The sequence below is a fragment of the Bombus bifarius genome, unplaced genomic scaffold (genome assembly GCF_011952205.1).
Source record: "Bombus bifarius isolate JDL3187 unplaced genomic scaffold, Bbif_JDL3187 scf7180000008046, whole genome shotgun sequence".
NCBI lineage: Eukaryota > Metazoa > Arthropoda > Insecta > Hymenoptera > Apidae > Bombus > Bombus bifarius.
The window spans coordinates 160,001-176,888 of NW_022884412.1; the positions used below are offsets into that span (position 1 = coordinate 160,001).

At 45.6% G+C, this 16,888-nt stretch overlaps 2 protein-coding genes across 6 annotated transcripts in view; one reads left to right on the forward strand and one right to left on the reverse strand.

Moving 5' to 3' along the window:
* The window catches only part of LOC117207775 (protein bric-a-brac 2), an 18,712-nt gene extending 9,294 nt beyond the window's left edge, over nt 1–9,418 (reverse strand). For 2 of the 5 annotated variants that reach the window (XM_033448327.1, XM_033448326.1), the window contains exon 1: nt 343–2,146. In XM_033448327.1, coding sequence (XP_033304218.1) covers nt 343–1,968 — 1,626 coding nt within the window. In that variant the 5' untranslated portion in view covers nt 1,969–2,146. Of the gene's footprint in view, nt 258–342; nt 2,148–5,764; nt 5,930–6,179; nt 6,325–6,488; nt 6,865–8,802 lie in introns of those variants that run through there. The other 3 variants (XM_033448329.1, XM_033448328.1, XR_004487589.1) reach the window with 3 other exon arrangements.
* Nucleotides 9,419–12,156: 2,738 nt separating this feature from the next.
* LOC117207833 (nitric oxide synthase-interacting protein homolog) lies at nt 12,157–13,586 on the forward strand. The gene is made up of 2 exons (XM_033448455.1): nt 12,157–12,180; nt 13,027–13,586. The coding sequence occupies exons 1-2, from the start codon at nt 12,157–12,159 to the stop codon at nt 13,357–13,359; spliced, it is 357 nt and encodes a 118-aa protein (XP_033304346.1). The 3' UTR covers nt 13,360–13,586.
* The last annotated feature ends 3,302 nt before the right edge of the window (nt 13,587–16,888 follow it).

Consider the following 16,888-nt stretch of genomic DNA (forward strand, 5'->3'; position numbering starts at 1 on the left):
TTAGTTAATAATTTGCAGATTCGTTATGCTTCATACGCACTGCTATGTATACTAAAATATTTCGAACCACGATAGTTCACGTGCACGATACGGTCGTCCAAGATTCGGCGGGTAATAGTAGGTGTCGTGTATCCATATAAAACTTTCGCCTCCTTTTCTCTTTCCTCTGCTCTCTCTTTCTTCCTTTGTTCCCCTCACCAACCGCCTCTGTCACTTTCTTTGTGTGTTGCGAAAACTTTATCGCAGCAATACCCATTCTATGGCAAGTAGCAATAACGCGACGCGTCTGCCGAGACATTCTCCTATCCTGATGCAAAGGAACTTGTATCGTTTATCACTTACCTGACTGCGATATTCCGTAGACGAACGATCCCTCGTTGAAAATGTAAAGATGTACACAGAAGGAGGACGGTAAAGACAAAACAGGATGAAGTGGAAAACGAAGCGAGGAAAGAGAGAAAAATGGGAAAAATTGGACGAATGGATGGAGAATAAACGATGGAATGAGTAACTATGACAGGGAAGAAAGAAGAGAAAGAAAGAAAAGAAGCAACAAAGCGAAAGATAAATAGAGAACGAACAGAAAGAAGAAAGAACGGAAGAAGGAGAGGAGGAAGAGAAAGTGGACGATAAGCTAGAGAATGAGGAACAGGTAGTGAAGGAAGAAGAGAAGGAGAAAGAGATAGAAGAGAAAGACGAAGGAAGTGGAAAAGAAAAAGATACAGGAGAAAGGGTAATAGGATGAGGAGATGAAAGAGAAGGAAGAAGAAGAGGTGGAGGAGGAAGAGGCGGAGAAGGTGAAGAATGAGAAGAAGAAAAAGGGGAAAAATAAAAAGGAAAGGAAGAGGAGGAGGAGTTGCAGAAGGAGGAGGGGGAGGAGGAGGAGCAGGGGGAGGAGGAGGAAGAAGAAGAAGAAGAAAAAGCGGCGCAGAAGTCACGACGAGAAAACGAGGTGATATCAGCGTTAGTAGAGTCGACGTCGTGAAAAAGCCAGACGAAACCGTGTACGAGGAGGTTACGACCACGTAGAACGAGAGGATAATTCCTGGCAGGGCCCGATCTCCTACGCGGCGAAGCCCAACGAAAGTGAAATGGCATTCGGCGCTCCGTGCTGAGGGCGCACGGCATTCGGAGGAGCGAGGAGATGAAGAGGACGCGGCGAAGAGCGGGAGGAGGCAGAGGCAGAGGCAGTGGCAGAGGCAGCGGCAACGGCAGCAGCAGAGCCAGAGCCAGAGCCAGAACCGAGGAGGAAGAGGAGGAGAAGGAGGAGGAAGAGATGGTGGCGGTGGTGGTGGCGGCGGCGGCGGTGGCGGCGGAGGACGCCGCGAAATTCGCCGACGCGACGAACAAGGATGGATTCAGGCCGCGCTCGAGCGCGTACAACGAGGAACAGACTTGTGGGGGATGCGTGCTCGGCAGTGGACAGAGAGCGATTGAGCATACGCGTGGAGCGAGCGAGCGAGCCAGCGCACCTGACCAGTCCCCGAGAGAGCGGGGAAAGGGGTTGAAAACCGGCGGGTGGCAGGCTCGTTGGAGGAAAGCGGCGCACGGTGAGGGGAGCGGGCCGACACAAGTCCGTTCGGTGGAAGGGTGATAGAGAGCATCGAGTACGAGAGGTGGGAACGGGGATCGGCGGAGAGGCAAGTCTGCGGTGTTTGAGAGAAGCGCGCGCTCGCCTCTGACGGTTAAGCGACGAACATCGACGAGCAGTTCCCGTGGGAGCGAGTAAGACTTTCTCCGGCCGAACAAAAACAGAAATACAGTCTGTGCCCGAATGAACGAGACGGAATATAGAAGACGAAGAGCTGAAACGCGTTTGGCCACGGCAGAACGGAGACGGATGCAAGGTTCGCGAGAGAATAAAAAAGGATGGAATCGTGGCTCTACCATCGGTACGACAAAGCTAGCGTTATATACTCGCGTGAACACGCTGGTCGTGACTATATGTACATATATGCGTGCATACATGACATAGACAAAGAGAGGGAGAGGGGGAGGGGATGAGCGCTGCAGTGATGTATACCTAAAGTTAGGATCCTGTTTTCCATGCGTTATAATTGAACTACGAACGAATTTATATTTTTAATCGGCTTTGAGACGCAAATAAGAAAATACGATAGTGTTAAGTAATATACATTATGATAGACTTTTGCGTATACGAAAGAAGGAAAAACCGTGTCGAGAAAGAAGATTTGTAGCTTGTTTTTGTTCAAGTTTATATATACGTGTATATTTGTGTTTTCAAGAAAACTACAAGTTAATTAATTGGATGGCATGTTGAAAATGTCGAAGAAACACTCGACGAAGATCAAATCGTCTCCACTTCCGATGAAATTTGTTAAATAGGCCCAGCGTGAAATAGCGAGGGTCCTTCGAGGCCGGCCCTGTATCGGGCAGACTCGACTTTATTCCATTCGATTCGACGTAACTCGATTCACGATCGAGACGATGAGTTGCATGGTCGAGGAAAGAGAGCTTGATTTCGGGAGAGCGAACAGCGTAGGAAAGGACAGAAGGACCGAAACAAAGAAAGATAGAAAGGAAGAAAGAGGACACGAGACATGAATTGCAGTGCTTGCGCGGACAAAGGGAATCTGCGGCGGCTCCAGGCGCGTCCCTACGCACACGCGAGTTTACTGTACACTGTACACGTATGCATGAATAACGTCCAAGTATGCGCACGCATGTACGCCACTGTAGAAAACCGCGTGTCTAAAGTCGACGCGACGGAAGAAGCGCGAATTCTCTTGTTTCTCCCCGTTCGACATTGCCGCTTGCCCTTCTACCCCTTCGCAGCATCTTCTTCTCCGTCACTCTTCTCTGCCTTTCTCTTCTTGCACTCCTTCTCATTTCTTCTCCTCTCTTCGCTTTTCTTCTAGTTTGCATCTATTAAGAGGAATAAAGAAAGCACGATCACGAACCCTGTGGTGCGAATCACGCGTACGTTGCTTACTTTGGTGCGTCGTCTTGCACCCTTCCGATCCCTTTTCCCGCTCCGGAACAGAAAAAGATTATTAGTTGTAATTACCAATAATTTCGACTACGATGCGCACAGGCTTACCGAAAACGCGACGACAGAGAGTAGGTAAGTCTAGTAGCAATCGAGACGCACATCACGCATAGATGTTCAAAATGTTCATCACGATGCTGTTTTCAATGCTTTCGTTCAATAATCGCATTCTACGCTAGTAGTGCCGCAATAATGCGATCGTTCTATTTACGATCTGTTCCGGATCTCGGTACCCGTTAAACATTGAAAGTCGTCGATTCGATCTCCGATCAAAACATATATAGTCAAATTGTCTTCAAACGCAATATTAACAATTTCTTCTTGGATCGATCTAGCATAGCAGCAATTATTTATTGCTAAGAATTGCAAACTTTCAAAAGCTTAATCCGGTACCGTAGCAACTTAAATTTAAGTCGCGTCAAGTTGAAGGCAACGGCAGGAACAATATCAATATAATTCTCCGACATGCCCCTTCCGTTTTTGATTTCGTTACGGAACCTGTAGGTACGAAGATCCTCGACGACTAGTCGAAAACGAGGTCAGTAGAGAATACTAGCTTTGTGCCTGCGATACTCGCCCCCTAAATATATGTAAGTAGTACGTGTGCGTTATCCATCTCGCTTTTCTACCGATCCTTTCTAATTCGATTCTGTCGTCAATTACATTCGAAAATGGAGAATCAGCGACGATAATTCAAACTTGCTCGTTCATCGATACAAAACCCAAAGCAATTGGCGATCTAATGCGTGCTGGTAGGTACACGCGTACGTATATATAGGGTGAGAAGTAATTTTATCTTGACTATCATAGACATTTTCTACACCTCCGTGTCGGTGCAGATCTGTGAAAAAGATCTGACGTAAAATTAACCTTGTCCTTTGAATTCGAGGCCAGATGTTTGTTTCGTGGTATCGTATTCTACTTATGATAAGAATCAACAGTCTCGTAGAAACCATGGGTTCCTTCCCATGTAATACATACGGTGGTCGAAAGACCGTGCTCGATACTTCTGACCATCCATTAATGTAATAATACCCATCTTGGATCAGTTGTTAGAATTATAATTTATCCGATCGTGAATTTTCCTTCGGTTATAATATTTTCCACAAGTGAGGTTAGAATCTAGTATAATTTTTATATCTGAGAAAACAATACTAACACGGTGGTGTCGGATTTTGGAGGCGAGAAACTTTAGCAAACAAAAAATAATAATAACGATAAAAGAATATCGAGCAACGAAAAAGCAATGAAAGGCCAACACGAAACTCTCTAATACACATGTAGCAAGAACAACAAATAATCAGGTATCAGGAAAAGGAGGTTAAGAGTAACACGGACACGACGGAGACACTAGTGAAAATACAGTAGATAGATCTCATGCAAGATATTTTCGCTACCGAACAGTGCATAGGCTACGAATTGTGCCACCACGGAGATCTAAGACGATGAAAAGCACGAAGAACGGCAAACTACTTCCCCTAGTAATTGGGGATCGTTGTATTTTTTCAGTCTTCTTGTAAAAGGTGGGAAGTTGCTTACTTCGTGACAAGTGACGATGCGATACGTGACCTTTTTTCCGACAATTTAAATTTGACTTGTCGACGCACGGCGTGCCAGTTCGATTTAAACGTTTAGCCAACTATCTTGATCGTACATTAGGAACAAATACAAAGAGACTTGATAATAATAGCCGAAGGGGAAGCTCTCGAAACTGATTATATCATTGACGAGTATCGGTACTATTAGCAAATTAATAATCGGTATCGGCAAATAACGTTCTTAAATTCATCGAACGGTGATTCAACTTTAACGGAAGTCTGAAATTACGAATAAAATATAAGATCAAAGTACGATGAACGGGACACGCGCTATTTCTGAGATTATGATAACATTACAGCTATTTATAACAGGTCTTAATAGGAATAAAGAATGGGAAATGGAAAATAAAGAACGACAAAACATGAATCGGGAAATAGGAAACGAGAAACGGGAAATGCAGAAAGAATACACGATATACGAACGACCGATAGAGAGGTCCGTAGTTAACGCGTGCAGAAAGATGCAATCGCGCCATTTGAAAAATGCAGAAAATCTACACTATCGACAACCGGTTTGCAGATGACTGCAGCAAAAACGAGAAGAGGAAACGAATCCTGATCGGTAAGTTAGGAATCCGTATCGCGAAACTATTCAAAGTTGGTGTCGATGGCAATGGGTTAACTTCCGACGGATGTGTAGAGCCGATGCTTGGCGCGTGGCTCAACTGTCGCCGTCGTCGATAAAAAGGTCTGTAAAGGTCGTGCTCGTATACCAGAGATACGAAACAATGTAGAGGGGAAAGAGAAAGTTTCGAACGTCTCGTCGTTTATAGACGTCTTGACGTCGAGTCAAGAGGTCTAAACAATGCGACGTTAGAAGGGCTTATGACATGGTTGCACGGTATGGCGCGGTTATTCGCGCGACGCAAAGTATAGTCAACGTTTGTTCGTGCCGCTAAATCTCTGTTTTCCGATTTTTATTCGTCCCTTTACAAAGTGCGTATACGCGATCGAAACTGCGAAGTCGGAATTGCCTTTGTTCGTCTAACGTAATTTCGCGCACTGTTGCGTGATCGCAACGCCATTGTTTTAACGGATAAAATGAGAAAAAGGAAGGAGACACAGAAAACAGAAGAAAGAAAAATAGAACGGTAAAACATGTCCAGGGTTAAGATATATAGTTGATCAGAGTATAACAAAGTGCAGTGGTTCTTACCTGAAGTTCCGCTTGCGAAACGTCGATCTCTCCTCTATAGACGAATTCTATAATGAACTTGAGATCATTGAAGCACACATCTTGGGGCATAATGATTGTCGGATGTTTGCAGGGATTTGAAAGTAGAAGCTTTTGAAAGTAGGAACTGCACGCCGATAGTACCACCTGCGCAAACAGAAGGAGTTGTATCGAACGATCAATAAGGTAGGTAGAGGAAAATCGGTGCATCGACCTGGAGCCATGGTGAAATGAAACGACACGACGTGACGCGACGAGCGGCCCGCAACGTCGTGCGCCATAGGTATGTATATCGATTACAATCGAGCGAGGATTGGCGAGGAAGAATCGGTAGGAGGATTATCGATCATACGAATCTAATTTGGATTAGACCGACCGTCGGTCGTGATTCGCTTACCTTGTGTGCCTTTAAAGAAGCTTCGTTGCATGCTAAGGTAACATCGACGAAAGCTTCCGTCTGAAGTAGTTGGTGGAAAACGGACGTCATGTTCGACTGATAGTTATTCCAGCGCAGGCAGTAGTGCTGCCCGGCCATGCCGCCGCTGCAACAAAAACAGTAAAGGAACGATCACTTGTTAGTTTTTGATCGTGAACCAATTGTTTCGTCGATTTATCGTAAATCGCAAGCGATGGGTCGAGCTGTTGCATATGTCGTAACGATGCTCTTCTTCCTTCCTTCAAATCGATCCGTAAAAGGGGACAGTACCTGTAGTGCACGCCCCAATAACGATCCGTCTCCATGAAATATTCGTTCTCCTTTCCGGCACAGTATCGGCGGCGCGGAGATCGTTCGGTCGAGATCGTATTTGCGGTGGCTGAGAAAATAAAGAGATAGCGAGAAACCGGTGGAGAAGAGAATAAGAAAGATAGATAGAGATCGGTAAGAGGATCGAAGAGTGGAACGAATGGAGCGCGAGTGGCCGAAGGGAACGGAGGCGGATGAGTCAAGGAAAATAAAGACCGATCGGAAAGAGAAGAAGCCAACTGTTGGTAGCGGCAGCGGACAGTGCACAACCAGTCGCTGTTTTCGCGGTGCAACGATATGGAGAAACACTTTCGCGGTTTGACCAACGACGACAACGTGAACAACGATGGAAACGATGATCTAGAATGGAGAATCGAGGCTCGCGTGTAGAGGATCGAGGATCGAGAATAAAGCATCGACGAACGACGAGCGACGAACGACGTACGACGAACGACACGAAGCTTCGTCGCGATAACGTCAGCAACGTTCGCTCGTTTGACGGAAAGGAGGAAGAGACGTGAACGGTAAGACGGAGAAAAATGCCGGTAATACACGGTGAAGATGTTCGCGGAGAAAATAAACGATACGTATCGGTGCGAATACGCGACACTGTAAAAGCTACGAAGAAGGCCGGGCGTTGGTCTGTCTTGTAACATTCACCTGTTCCGTGGACCGTGCTTTATCTGTCTCTATCTATGTGACTCTTTATACGGACCATTCCGCGTTATCTATCCGTAGGAATACGGACTTTTATCAGTTGCTTAGACGTGCGCCGATAACGCGAGAACTTTAAGCTTTCCACTCGTTTCGCGCCTCCTTTCATTCCCCCCTGATTCTTCGTTCACCGATTTCTCTTCGCGCGTTGATATGGCATAGAAACCACGCCGCTCGTCTCAGTCCAACACGACTCATTTCATTCGCGATAACAGTAACTCGGATTGCGTTTTCGGCTCTTTCGCAAATACAATTCATTCGCATCGATTAAAATTCAGCGTTTACCAAAGACGTAGGTATAATATCGTCAGCGGACATTCCATTCTACGATCCAGAGCCTCAAACTCTTTTCACCGATGTGATAGATACAAGTCGTTGACAAATAAACGTAGCTAGCGTACTTACTGATCGCTTTTTTTTCTCCGCTCGCTGGTCGTTAACAACGTTTTCTGCGCGTGCTTATACTCTTGCTTCCGCGTTTCCCGACAAGTTAAGCGCCAACTCGTCCGTACACGATGATACGATAGCCAGTCGCGTCGCGAATACGCGTAACGATATCTAAAAATTCGGTTAACCGGTACGCGTAACGTTTGAAAATGAGTCGATAATCAGCGATAACGAACAAACACTGGTCGTAATCGGCAATCGTTTGATCGTTTCCTTTGGCCACGAACCGTGGTAAACGTTCGCGCGATCGACATTTATTCTCAAACGTACTATAAAATCATCGTTTTCTCGTAATCCCATGATCCGACCGAAACCATTCGAGGAGCGTGATACGATCAAGAGGGAGAAGGGAATAAGAAAAGAAGGAAGGAAGGAAGGGAGGGAGGGAGGGAGGAGAGAAGAAGAGAAGAAAAGAAGGAAAGAAAGAGGAAAGGAAGGAAGAAAGAAAGAAAGAAAGAAAGAAAGAAGGGACGGAAGGAGGAGAGAAGGAAGACGATCAAAGTGGCGGAGCGAATGAAGAGAAAACCGGATGTAATGCGAGTCGAAGAAACGGAGTGAGACCGCGCGCTCGCACAGTCTCGTTCGGAAAGCGTGCTGTGCCGTGCTATGCTGTATCGTCGATATGTCTGAACGCTTGCCGATGGTTTGGAAAATAAAGGATGGATCGAAAATAGAGTGGGGAAGAGATCGAAATCGATCGCAACCGTTCGCGGCTGATCGAATCGATCAATACGCTTTCTCGCCGGTCGATCTTTCGCGCATACTTTCATCGACGATACTTTACTTGCGCACCTTCTCGCTATCGCCATATCGACCGTATGTATGTAATTACATTTTCATTCAGAGGAACGTTATTTTATTACCGCGTGATATAATTTTCGTAGCCAGGCTGAATACGAAATGGAAAATCGTAAGAAAAGAGTAGTTACTCGGCCGTTTCGCGTAAACGTTGACCGTGAAAGAAGCAACGAGGGTAAAGAGAAGCTAAACTACTCGAGCGGGACACGGTAAACGAGAGCGCGCGCGTCACTCGCGAGAAGATGTAGCAAAGGTACGGTGATGGAAAGAAGATAAGCACAGAGTTAGACAGAGCACAACAGTGTCGTTCACTTACACGATCGACGTATTTGCGGCACCAGCAGCGGTCACAGTAACGAAACCAGCAACAACACCGATCAACAAAAACAGTAACGCCAGCTACCTTCTTATATTGGGTGTCGCAGATGGAGACACGCACGCGAACAGAAATACACAGAGAGCGGCCGATCGAATCTCGCTTAGCGATTATTAAAATTGGCGATAAATATATCGTATCGGTGAACGTTCATCCCTCGTGTGTTCGCGCTTTCTTTCGCGGTCTCGAAGAAGGACACTGCGTTGGTCTCTCCCTTTCAGAGAATCCTCCCTTCCATCTTCCCTTCCACGATTCATCTCAATTTTTCTTCGAGCTTTTTGTGTCCAATTTCACCTCGCCTCCCTCGGATCCCATCCTCTTTCTTTTTCCCCGTCTGTCTCTCTGCCATTCGTGGAGTAGACGAGCGCCTGCTCCCCTCTTCTTCTACCCTCGTATCGTTCTCGTTCCATCTCCTTCTTTTCTTTTCTCTGGCCCTCCTCGTCCCTCGGTCGTTTCGTCGTTCCTTTCTCGACCCTCCTCGTCTCTCGTTCCCTCTTTCACCGCGCGTTGGCTCCATTTACTCGTTCCCTCGTTCCCTCCCCACGAGGCGAAGACGCTATTTTCTCGTGGCCCCTTTTCTTCCACGGTCTCCGCCACCCTTCTCTCTTTTTCTCCTCTCCTCTCCTCTCCTCTCCTCTCCTCTCCTCTTCTATCCTATCTGCACAACTCTCCTATCCTATCCTCTCTTCCGCTCTCTCTCTCTCCACCGCTCGGGCACTCCGTTTTCTCGGTTCGCTCGATGGCAAGCTTCTACCCTCTCTCTTTCTCCTCTCTTCCTCTCCTTATACTACACGCGGCGTTTCCTTTTCCTCCTGGTCGGTGCGCGTTTTACGTTTTTCCAACGTTATCGACGTTCTTCCTCGGCTCTTCTCGGACTTTTTCCTTTCGTCGTACCATCGTACCCATCGTACCGTCCGCGTCTGTACCGTCGTACCGTCATTCTCGAGACGACCAACCAGCTCTTTCTCCGGGAAAACGTAAGCGGAAACGGCTTCTCCCCTCCTGGCTAGTCTTCCAGTCAGAACTGCGTTTCTAGGGGGAACACTCTGAAATCTTCCAGAACAGTTTCCTTCTCTTCTCGCTTCCATATTCTCGTCTTTCTTTCTCCGTAGAAAAGCAGCGGCCGATAAAACGCGTCACTAATAAAATTTTCATCGCCACCGGCGAATTCTCCGCACTACCATCCTTTCTTTTTCTTCGCGCCCCACCTGCCTTTTCCCTAAGCATATCGTCATTTCCAACATTTTCCACGTTACCGCCATTCCTTACCGATGTCCGAACGTCTCGCCTACCGCTTTCGGATTTCCAATCTTCTTTCGCGTTACACCATGACCCTGCTGTACCTTGAGAAACACGACAAACGTCTCGCCATCATTTCCAACTTTGCCAGTTTTCTACCTTCGTTAGAAACGTTTTAACGTTCTTTCATTTTCAAACTGATCCTATGGATGCTCGTTTGGGACGGGATTTTACAGGTACGTTAACGCAGCCAGGTAAAGCATTGCCTTTTTTCCACCGAATGCGGTGTTCGAGAATAGGAAAATAGCATTTATCCTTATCGATAGTGAGAAATCGAACGAGTCGCGTTAGACAAAGTCTAGTTTTGACGAGCAGGAAAGGACGCAGGAGAAGAGGAACAACGCGCGTTTTCACGTTCATTCCTCTCGTATCTATGGAAGCACCAATTTTTCTTTTCCAACATTCCACTAACACCCTAGAGATTTCTATATTTTCCATATAACGCGCGGCTCGTGTTCGTTTTTGTGTTCGAAACGATGTCGACTTATCGTCAAATTGTCGAATTATCGTAACATTTACAATCGATGTATCTCGCAGACAGAAAACCTAGCTTTTCGCGTATTATAAACGTAACGCATTATAAAATACCGAGTTTCGCTAGTATCGAGTGGACATTAGCGTCGTTCTCTCACCGACTCTTGTGCGAATAGAACGAACGAAAGCAAGAAGAGATAAAGAGAGAATCGATGTACGAACGAAGTAAATAACGAGCAGTGGTCAACGAGTCGAAGCAGTCCTAATTTCCGTCCTGTCTGTACCGTAAGGCATAACAGTACCGCATTCCAAATGCCCTTCGTTTCTTCGTTTCTCTCCGTTCACCTTTCCGAGAGAACCGGGCTCTCTCGGCCTCTCACCTGTTCCCCTTCGCCCTACCACTTGAAAGAGCAGTCGTATATATAGTGCTGGCTACGTTGTCTCCGTTCTTCCTACCGCTTTTACATCCCCGCCATTACCCTCCGATGCCGTTTTCGAAGAAAAGGTAAAGAGAGAGGAGGAAGAACGAGCTGCGGAGACATGGAGGGAGTAGACAGACCCGGAAACGCCAATTTCACTGGAACCGAATGAGAGCGGAAGAATTGACACGTGGAGATGCGCAAGAAAAGAGAAAAGAAAAATGCCCGATATGCACGAGCTGCTTTTCATCGTCCTTTAACCGTTTCTAATCTGCGTGAAAAAATATCTGTTCGACGAAAGCTGACTCTACCAAAGGAAATTTGCATATTAGACGAATCGTGCGTCTCTTCTAATCGTTAGGTTTTTGCCTTGCAAACTGTTTTTCGATCGAGGCTTTGCGCGTTCTTACGTATCGCTGTACATCTTCTCTTTCCATTTTCCTCTCACAGAACAAGGATGAACGAGGGTTAGAAACCACCCCCGGGATCCACGTGATCAGGGTTGCGTCCCTTCGAAGGGTGCAACGTAAGAGGGTGACGTGGACTTGTCCAAGGTCGCACGTGGCTTGCCCAGAGGGATCTCTTCTTCCTTACAACGAGGGTGCACAATTTTTTTCTTGTTCGCTCGATTCTTCCACCGTCGAGGAACCATCATCGCGTCGCAAACGAAAAACATTCTTCTTTCGTCGCGATATTTTCTGTCCTTTGACATATCGATGCCGTTTCCATTGCAAAATTTCCAATTTACATTTCCAACGTGCCTGCTATTTTAACCTGAACGTTGTTTGTCTGTCTCGCGATAATTATCAATAGATACTGGTTAGCCGACGAAGGAACCTGGTAAAGTTTCGAGGAAAGAGAAAGGAGTAACGAGGATGCGCAGGAGTAGTCGGCCGAACGGAAGCAACGAAGAAGAAGGGAGTTGGAGAAAGGGTGAAGAGAGGGTGGTGAACAGCGGATAAGAGAGTCTCTTTGTGTGCTCGTGTACAGCGGAGGGATGAAAGCGGAGGATGAAAAAGCCGGGGGACAGATGGCCCTTTCAGACAATGAGAAACTCCGGAGATAAGGGGAACGCGAGCGAGAATCTAAGGGGAGATAGAGAATGAGGAAGAGCAGCAGGGAAAAGGTTTGCCAGAGAAAGAAGGAGAAGAGGCAAAACTGCTTTTTTGAGACAGCAATAGAGAGAGGGACAAAATGAACGATGAGGCAGGAGAGCGCGAGGACAGGAGAGCGAAAAAAGAATAAGGGAAAGAAGAGGAAAAGAGAAGGAGGAAGGCTGAAGGAGCAAGAGAAAGGATAGCATACAATTGACAATGAGTCAGACGCGGAATCGGCTGTACGAACGATCGTTTAAACGCGATTAACGATCGAGCGATACGATATTTTTTGGACGCATGTATACTGCACGTTTAAACTGTTTTCCAATGAAACAGGAAGTTTATGACGTGACTCTGCGTTTAGGACGCGGACAAATATAGATAGGGATGATTTGAAATTTCTGCTTTTATATGTTTTCTAGTTCAAAAGCTTTGAAGTTACATCGATACGCGAATAATAATAATGATAATATTATTTCCATTCACGCAGAGATGTCAGCCCTTTTGCATTCTTTCGTTCGTTTAAATAACAGTTATTATTGTGACGTTAGCAATAAAGCTGTTTAAAAAACATTTAACGCTTGCGTACTTACGTAAAAGTTTAATCGGTCTGTATAGACTTTCATGTAAATAACTCGTGAGCAAAAACGCGAAATAATCGATAAACACAGTTCTCTTTCTCCCTCTCGCTTTTTCTTTCTCTACCATCTTCTTCTTTTCTTCTTGCTTAATTTTAAAGCAACAGGATATATATACGTGTGTACATAAGGACAGCAGAATGAGGAACGAAGGATATAGAACAGAGGGAGAGAAGCAAGAGGGTTGCCAGTGGAAAAGATCAGTTTTGAGCAGTAGGATAAGAGGCAACGAAAGAGGAGACAACGGCAGCGCTAGCGCGTCATCACGCTGGTAGTGGCAGTGACGGTGACTGTGACAGTAGCGACAACAACGACAACAATAACAACAACAACGACAACGACGATGTCGACGACGACAACGACGACGCAACGACGGCGACGACGACGAACGAGCAAGACTGTAGAGAAGGAAGAAGAGGTAAAGTGGAGGTGGAAGTGGATGTAGAGCTGGAAGTGGTGGCGACGAAGAAGGTTATCGAAGAAGGGGAATACGGCAAGGAGGCGGAGAGGAAAAGGAAAAGATGGGTAGAGGCAGATCGAAACGCAGGAAAGAAAGAAAAGAGAGGTTAGGGTGGTAGACAGAATGCTTTGTGAGAAGCCAGAGGGTGAAGAGAGAAACTGGACAAAGCCGAGCGAAGCAAGAGAAATTTCTTGTCTTGTCATCTCCTTCTACCTTCGTTCGTCTCTATTCCATCTTCTCGCGCTCGTCTCTTTCTCGATGCGACAAAGCTGCTTGCCACGGATCGAAAAGAGAAGGAATGCAAAACGGAGGAGAAAGACAAACACGAGGAAGAAGAAGGAGAAGAAGGAGGAAGAGAAGGAGAAGCAAGAGGAAGAGGAGAAGGAGAAGGAGAAGGAGAAGGAGAAGTAGAATGGAAAACAAAAGTAGCCATCGAATGGAAAGAATGGCCAAGTTGTTGGTTGTTTCGCGTGAATTTGGCTATATGCAGGTATCGTAGAAGATAAAGAGACCGAAAAGGAGTAAAGCAGCGGCACGAAAGGAAAAGAGAGACGGAAGGAAAAAGAGAGGAAAAAGGGGAGAGAGCTCTTCGAGAGAACGGCGAGCCCAAAACGAGGACAAAGAGAAAATGACAAAGGCGAGAGGGGCGTTCGATTCGATTGGAAAGGCAGGCAGAGGGGCCTCTTTCCTTTTACCAGCGTTTTCTCCGTATTATGCTCCGTACTTTCCGTTGTTCCTATGCGCGCGCGTACAGCGGTGCACACAAACGCGTACGAATACGAGTATATGTTCGTCTGTACGTACATATACATGTATATACAGTATATTCTATCCGGAGGAACATACATTCACCTGAGTTCTCTTTTTTTCCTGTTTCTTTGCGTCCATCACCTTTCATTATTTCTGTCTCTATCTTTTATATCAACATATTACATCTATCTCTATGCCTGTGTTCTTAACACTTGTACAGAATTTTTTCCGTTCGTCTCTCTGCTTCCTCTCTCTCTTTCTCTTTTACTATCTCAATTATTATACGAGATTTCACGTTATGTGGCTCTATGCTTTTGCGGTGAGAGGGCAGCTTTATACTTTATACGTGGGTGAACGGGAAAATGTCTTTTGAAACCTTTCTAGGTCGCTCTCGATCGCCCCACTGTCAGTCATATACACGCGATTCCGCTTGGGGCTCTTGAGAAAATAGTTGATCTCATCGTAGTTTTCTTTTAGAGATAGTACGACTTGAAATTATAACTCTTGTACTTCCCTTTCCTCTTGATCTTTAGCCCTTTATCGAGAAACCTTATTGTCGTTGCAAGTATACACCGCATATTAAAAAACTAAATGACTCTTCGTGCGTATTTGCTGTTTGTTAAACGTAAGCTTGAATTTTACAAGTTTATAAATGCACTTACTAACATTATCCCTTATAGTTATAGTCGCGTACGGCGTCTGAAACTCGAGTCTTGGATCGTTATAAGAAAAAATGGAGAAAGGGGGGGGGGAGTAAGAGAGAGAGAGAGAGAGAGAGAGAGAGAGAGGGAGAGAGGGAGATTAGCAGGAGGATGGGAGAGATTGAAAGGCGACGAGAAGAAGAAATAGATGAGAAGAGAAGAGAAAATATACGCGGTTCTCCCGGTAGATACGAACGCGGCAAGGCCGAGAGAAGGAACAGTAAAATTGTGGAGAATGTGTACGCGCCATCAGGGTGGCCTAGATTCAGTCAAGACCTGCTTTCTAGGCAGCATTTCTCTTTATCATCGGTACCGCTGGTACAATGTATGGGTAAACCGTTGCTTGCCGCACGATCACGGAGAAAATCTCAGATGCATACAGTGCACCTTACTAATGATTATACATGCTTATTAACGATTCTTCCAATTGTTTTATCAATGATTTATTAAATAATTTCTGCTCGTATAAATGCGTAAAGTTACGTTTCCTTTCACCCCGTACCTTTATCGTAGCCTATTTTGATCTATTGGAAACAGTCAACGAAAAACGTATCGTTGTTATAGAATACAATTATCGTAGAAATGTGACCATCGTTTCAAGCTCACAGTGCGGTATATTATGGATAATAAATACTGCTGTATATTCTTTACCCAAGAGTATCCTATCATAGAAAATATGCGCCTAATATTTTCTGTAAGCGAAAAATAAAATTAATGAAAGATGAAAAATGAAACAGGAACAGAGGGAAATAGGGAAAGAATGTTCGTGCGAAAGATTTGCGAAAAGTAATTATTGGTGCACGATTCACGTTTTACGAGTAATTTTGCACCAAGACATGATACTAGTTGTGTTTTCCTTCGTATATGGCTACAGAGTACGCGCAAACATTAAATAAGTGTTTCCTGCGCATACGTAATCGTTGATTATTGGACAGTTATCGTGCACGTGACCTACCGTAATCGGCGACAGCGATTCGAACGTGCACGCGGCAACTGTTCCAAATCCTCATGGAGAGAAGACACGAGGCGCGCGTGGAGGGACGTGTAATTCGTCTTTCCGAATGCGACAGGTCGTTAAACGTCGTGGATCATTGCCACGCACACCTATACAAGTACGCACACCGAATTGACCAGCTGTTCGGGACTATAGGTGAAGCGGATGAAAGTCAAAACAATACGCGCGAGCCATATATCCGATATAAAATGTCGCTTGTGGAAGATCGACAGAATTTTCACACCCAATTCTCTATACAGCTATCGTTTACAGATTCTTATTCGCAGAGCCAATATATCTTTCAATACATTTCAGTAACGCATGTATACACGCGATATGTCGGAATAACAAGTAGCGACATGAAACTAGTAGAATTTTAATGTGTATATTTATGCGTTTGTTCTCGAACAAAAGGAATAATTAAGATGCGATCGTGAGATGTAATGAATAAGAGTGAACAGGCTAAAAAAGGTCGTAGTATAGAAATTTATAATTGCTCTTACCTTACCATGACCTGGCCCGCGAATAATATCACCACTGGAACTAAAGTTTGGCTGATGTTTGGCAACTCCGTGCCAAGGTTCGCAGAAGACACTCACTTTTGCTATAGTTATGACACTTGGTATAGAGAACTCCGCGCAGAAAGATGTCTTACGAAGAATTTTCAGAAAACGCGTGTTCACGCGATGACACACGGACTATTGTCAGTCGTCGCGTAAAGCACGTACTGCGCTGACGACTGCCAGTTGTCACTCTCCGTTTGCCCGTGAAAACGTCGCGACACGAAGTGGCGTAGCGAATCACGGAGAAAGATGGAAAAAGAGAAAGACATAAATGCACACTAGGGGGCACCGTGATGGCGGCGGACGACCCGTGTTCCGTTGCGGACGGTGGCGCAAAGCGATTAAGCGATTTTGTTGTGGACCCCGATTCTTCCCTTCGTCGGCTCACTCTTCCCGGCTTTCCACTTCTCCCGCGTCGCCTTTCGCCTCTCCCGCCGGCTGCGCTACGCCGCCGTAAACGCGCCCCTGAACGGAAATCTGCCTTTCTCCCCACTACCTTCACGCAAACCCCTTCCACCACCACGAATTGCTATAATGTTCAACCGGCAAAAATCAGGATTGTATCAACTTTCTTCTTTACAACTTGTCAATTTCTTTATCCTAACTCTAATCATTATTTTTTGAAAATCGT

Bases quoted from the DNA above. Each gene is read 5' to 3' on its own strand.
- LOC117207833 (XM_033448455.1), top strand. From the start codon at position 12,157: ATGAGGAAGAGCAGCAGGGAAAAG. The intron at 12,181-13,026 runs GTTTGCCAGAGA...GCAACGAAAGAG, and splicing joins GGAAGAGCAGCAGGGAAAAG to GAGACAACGGCAGCGCTAGC.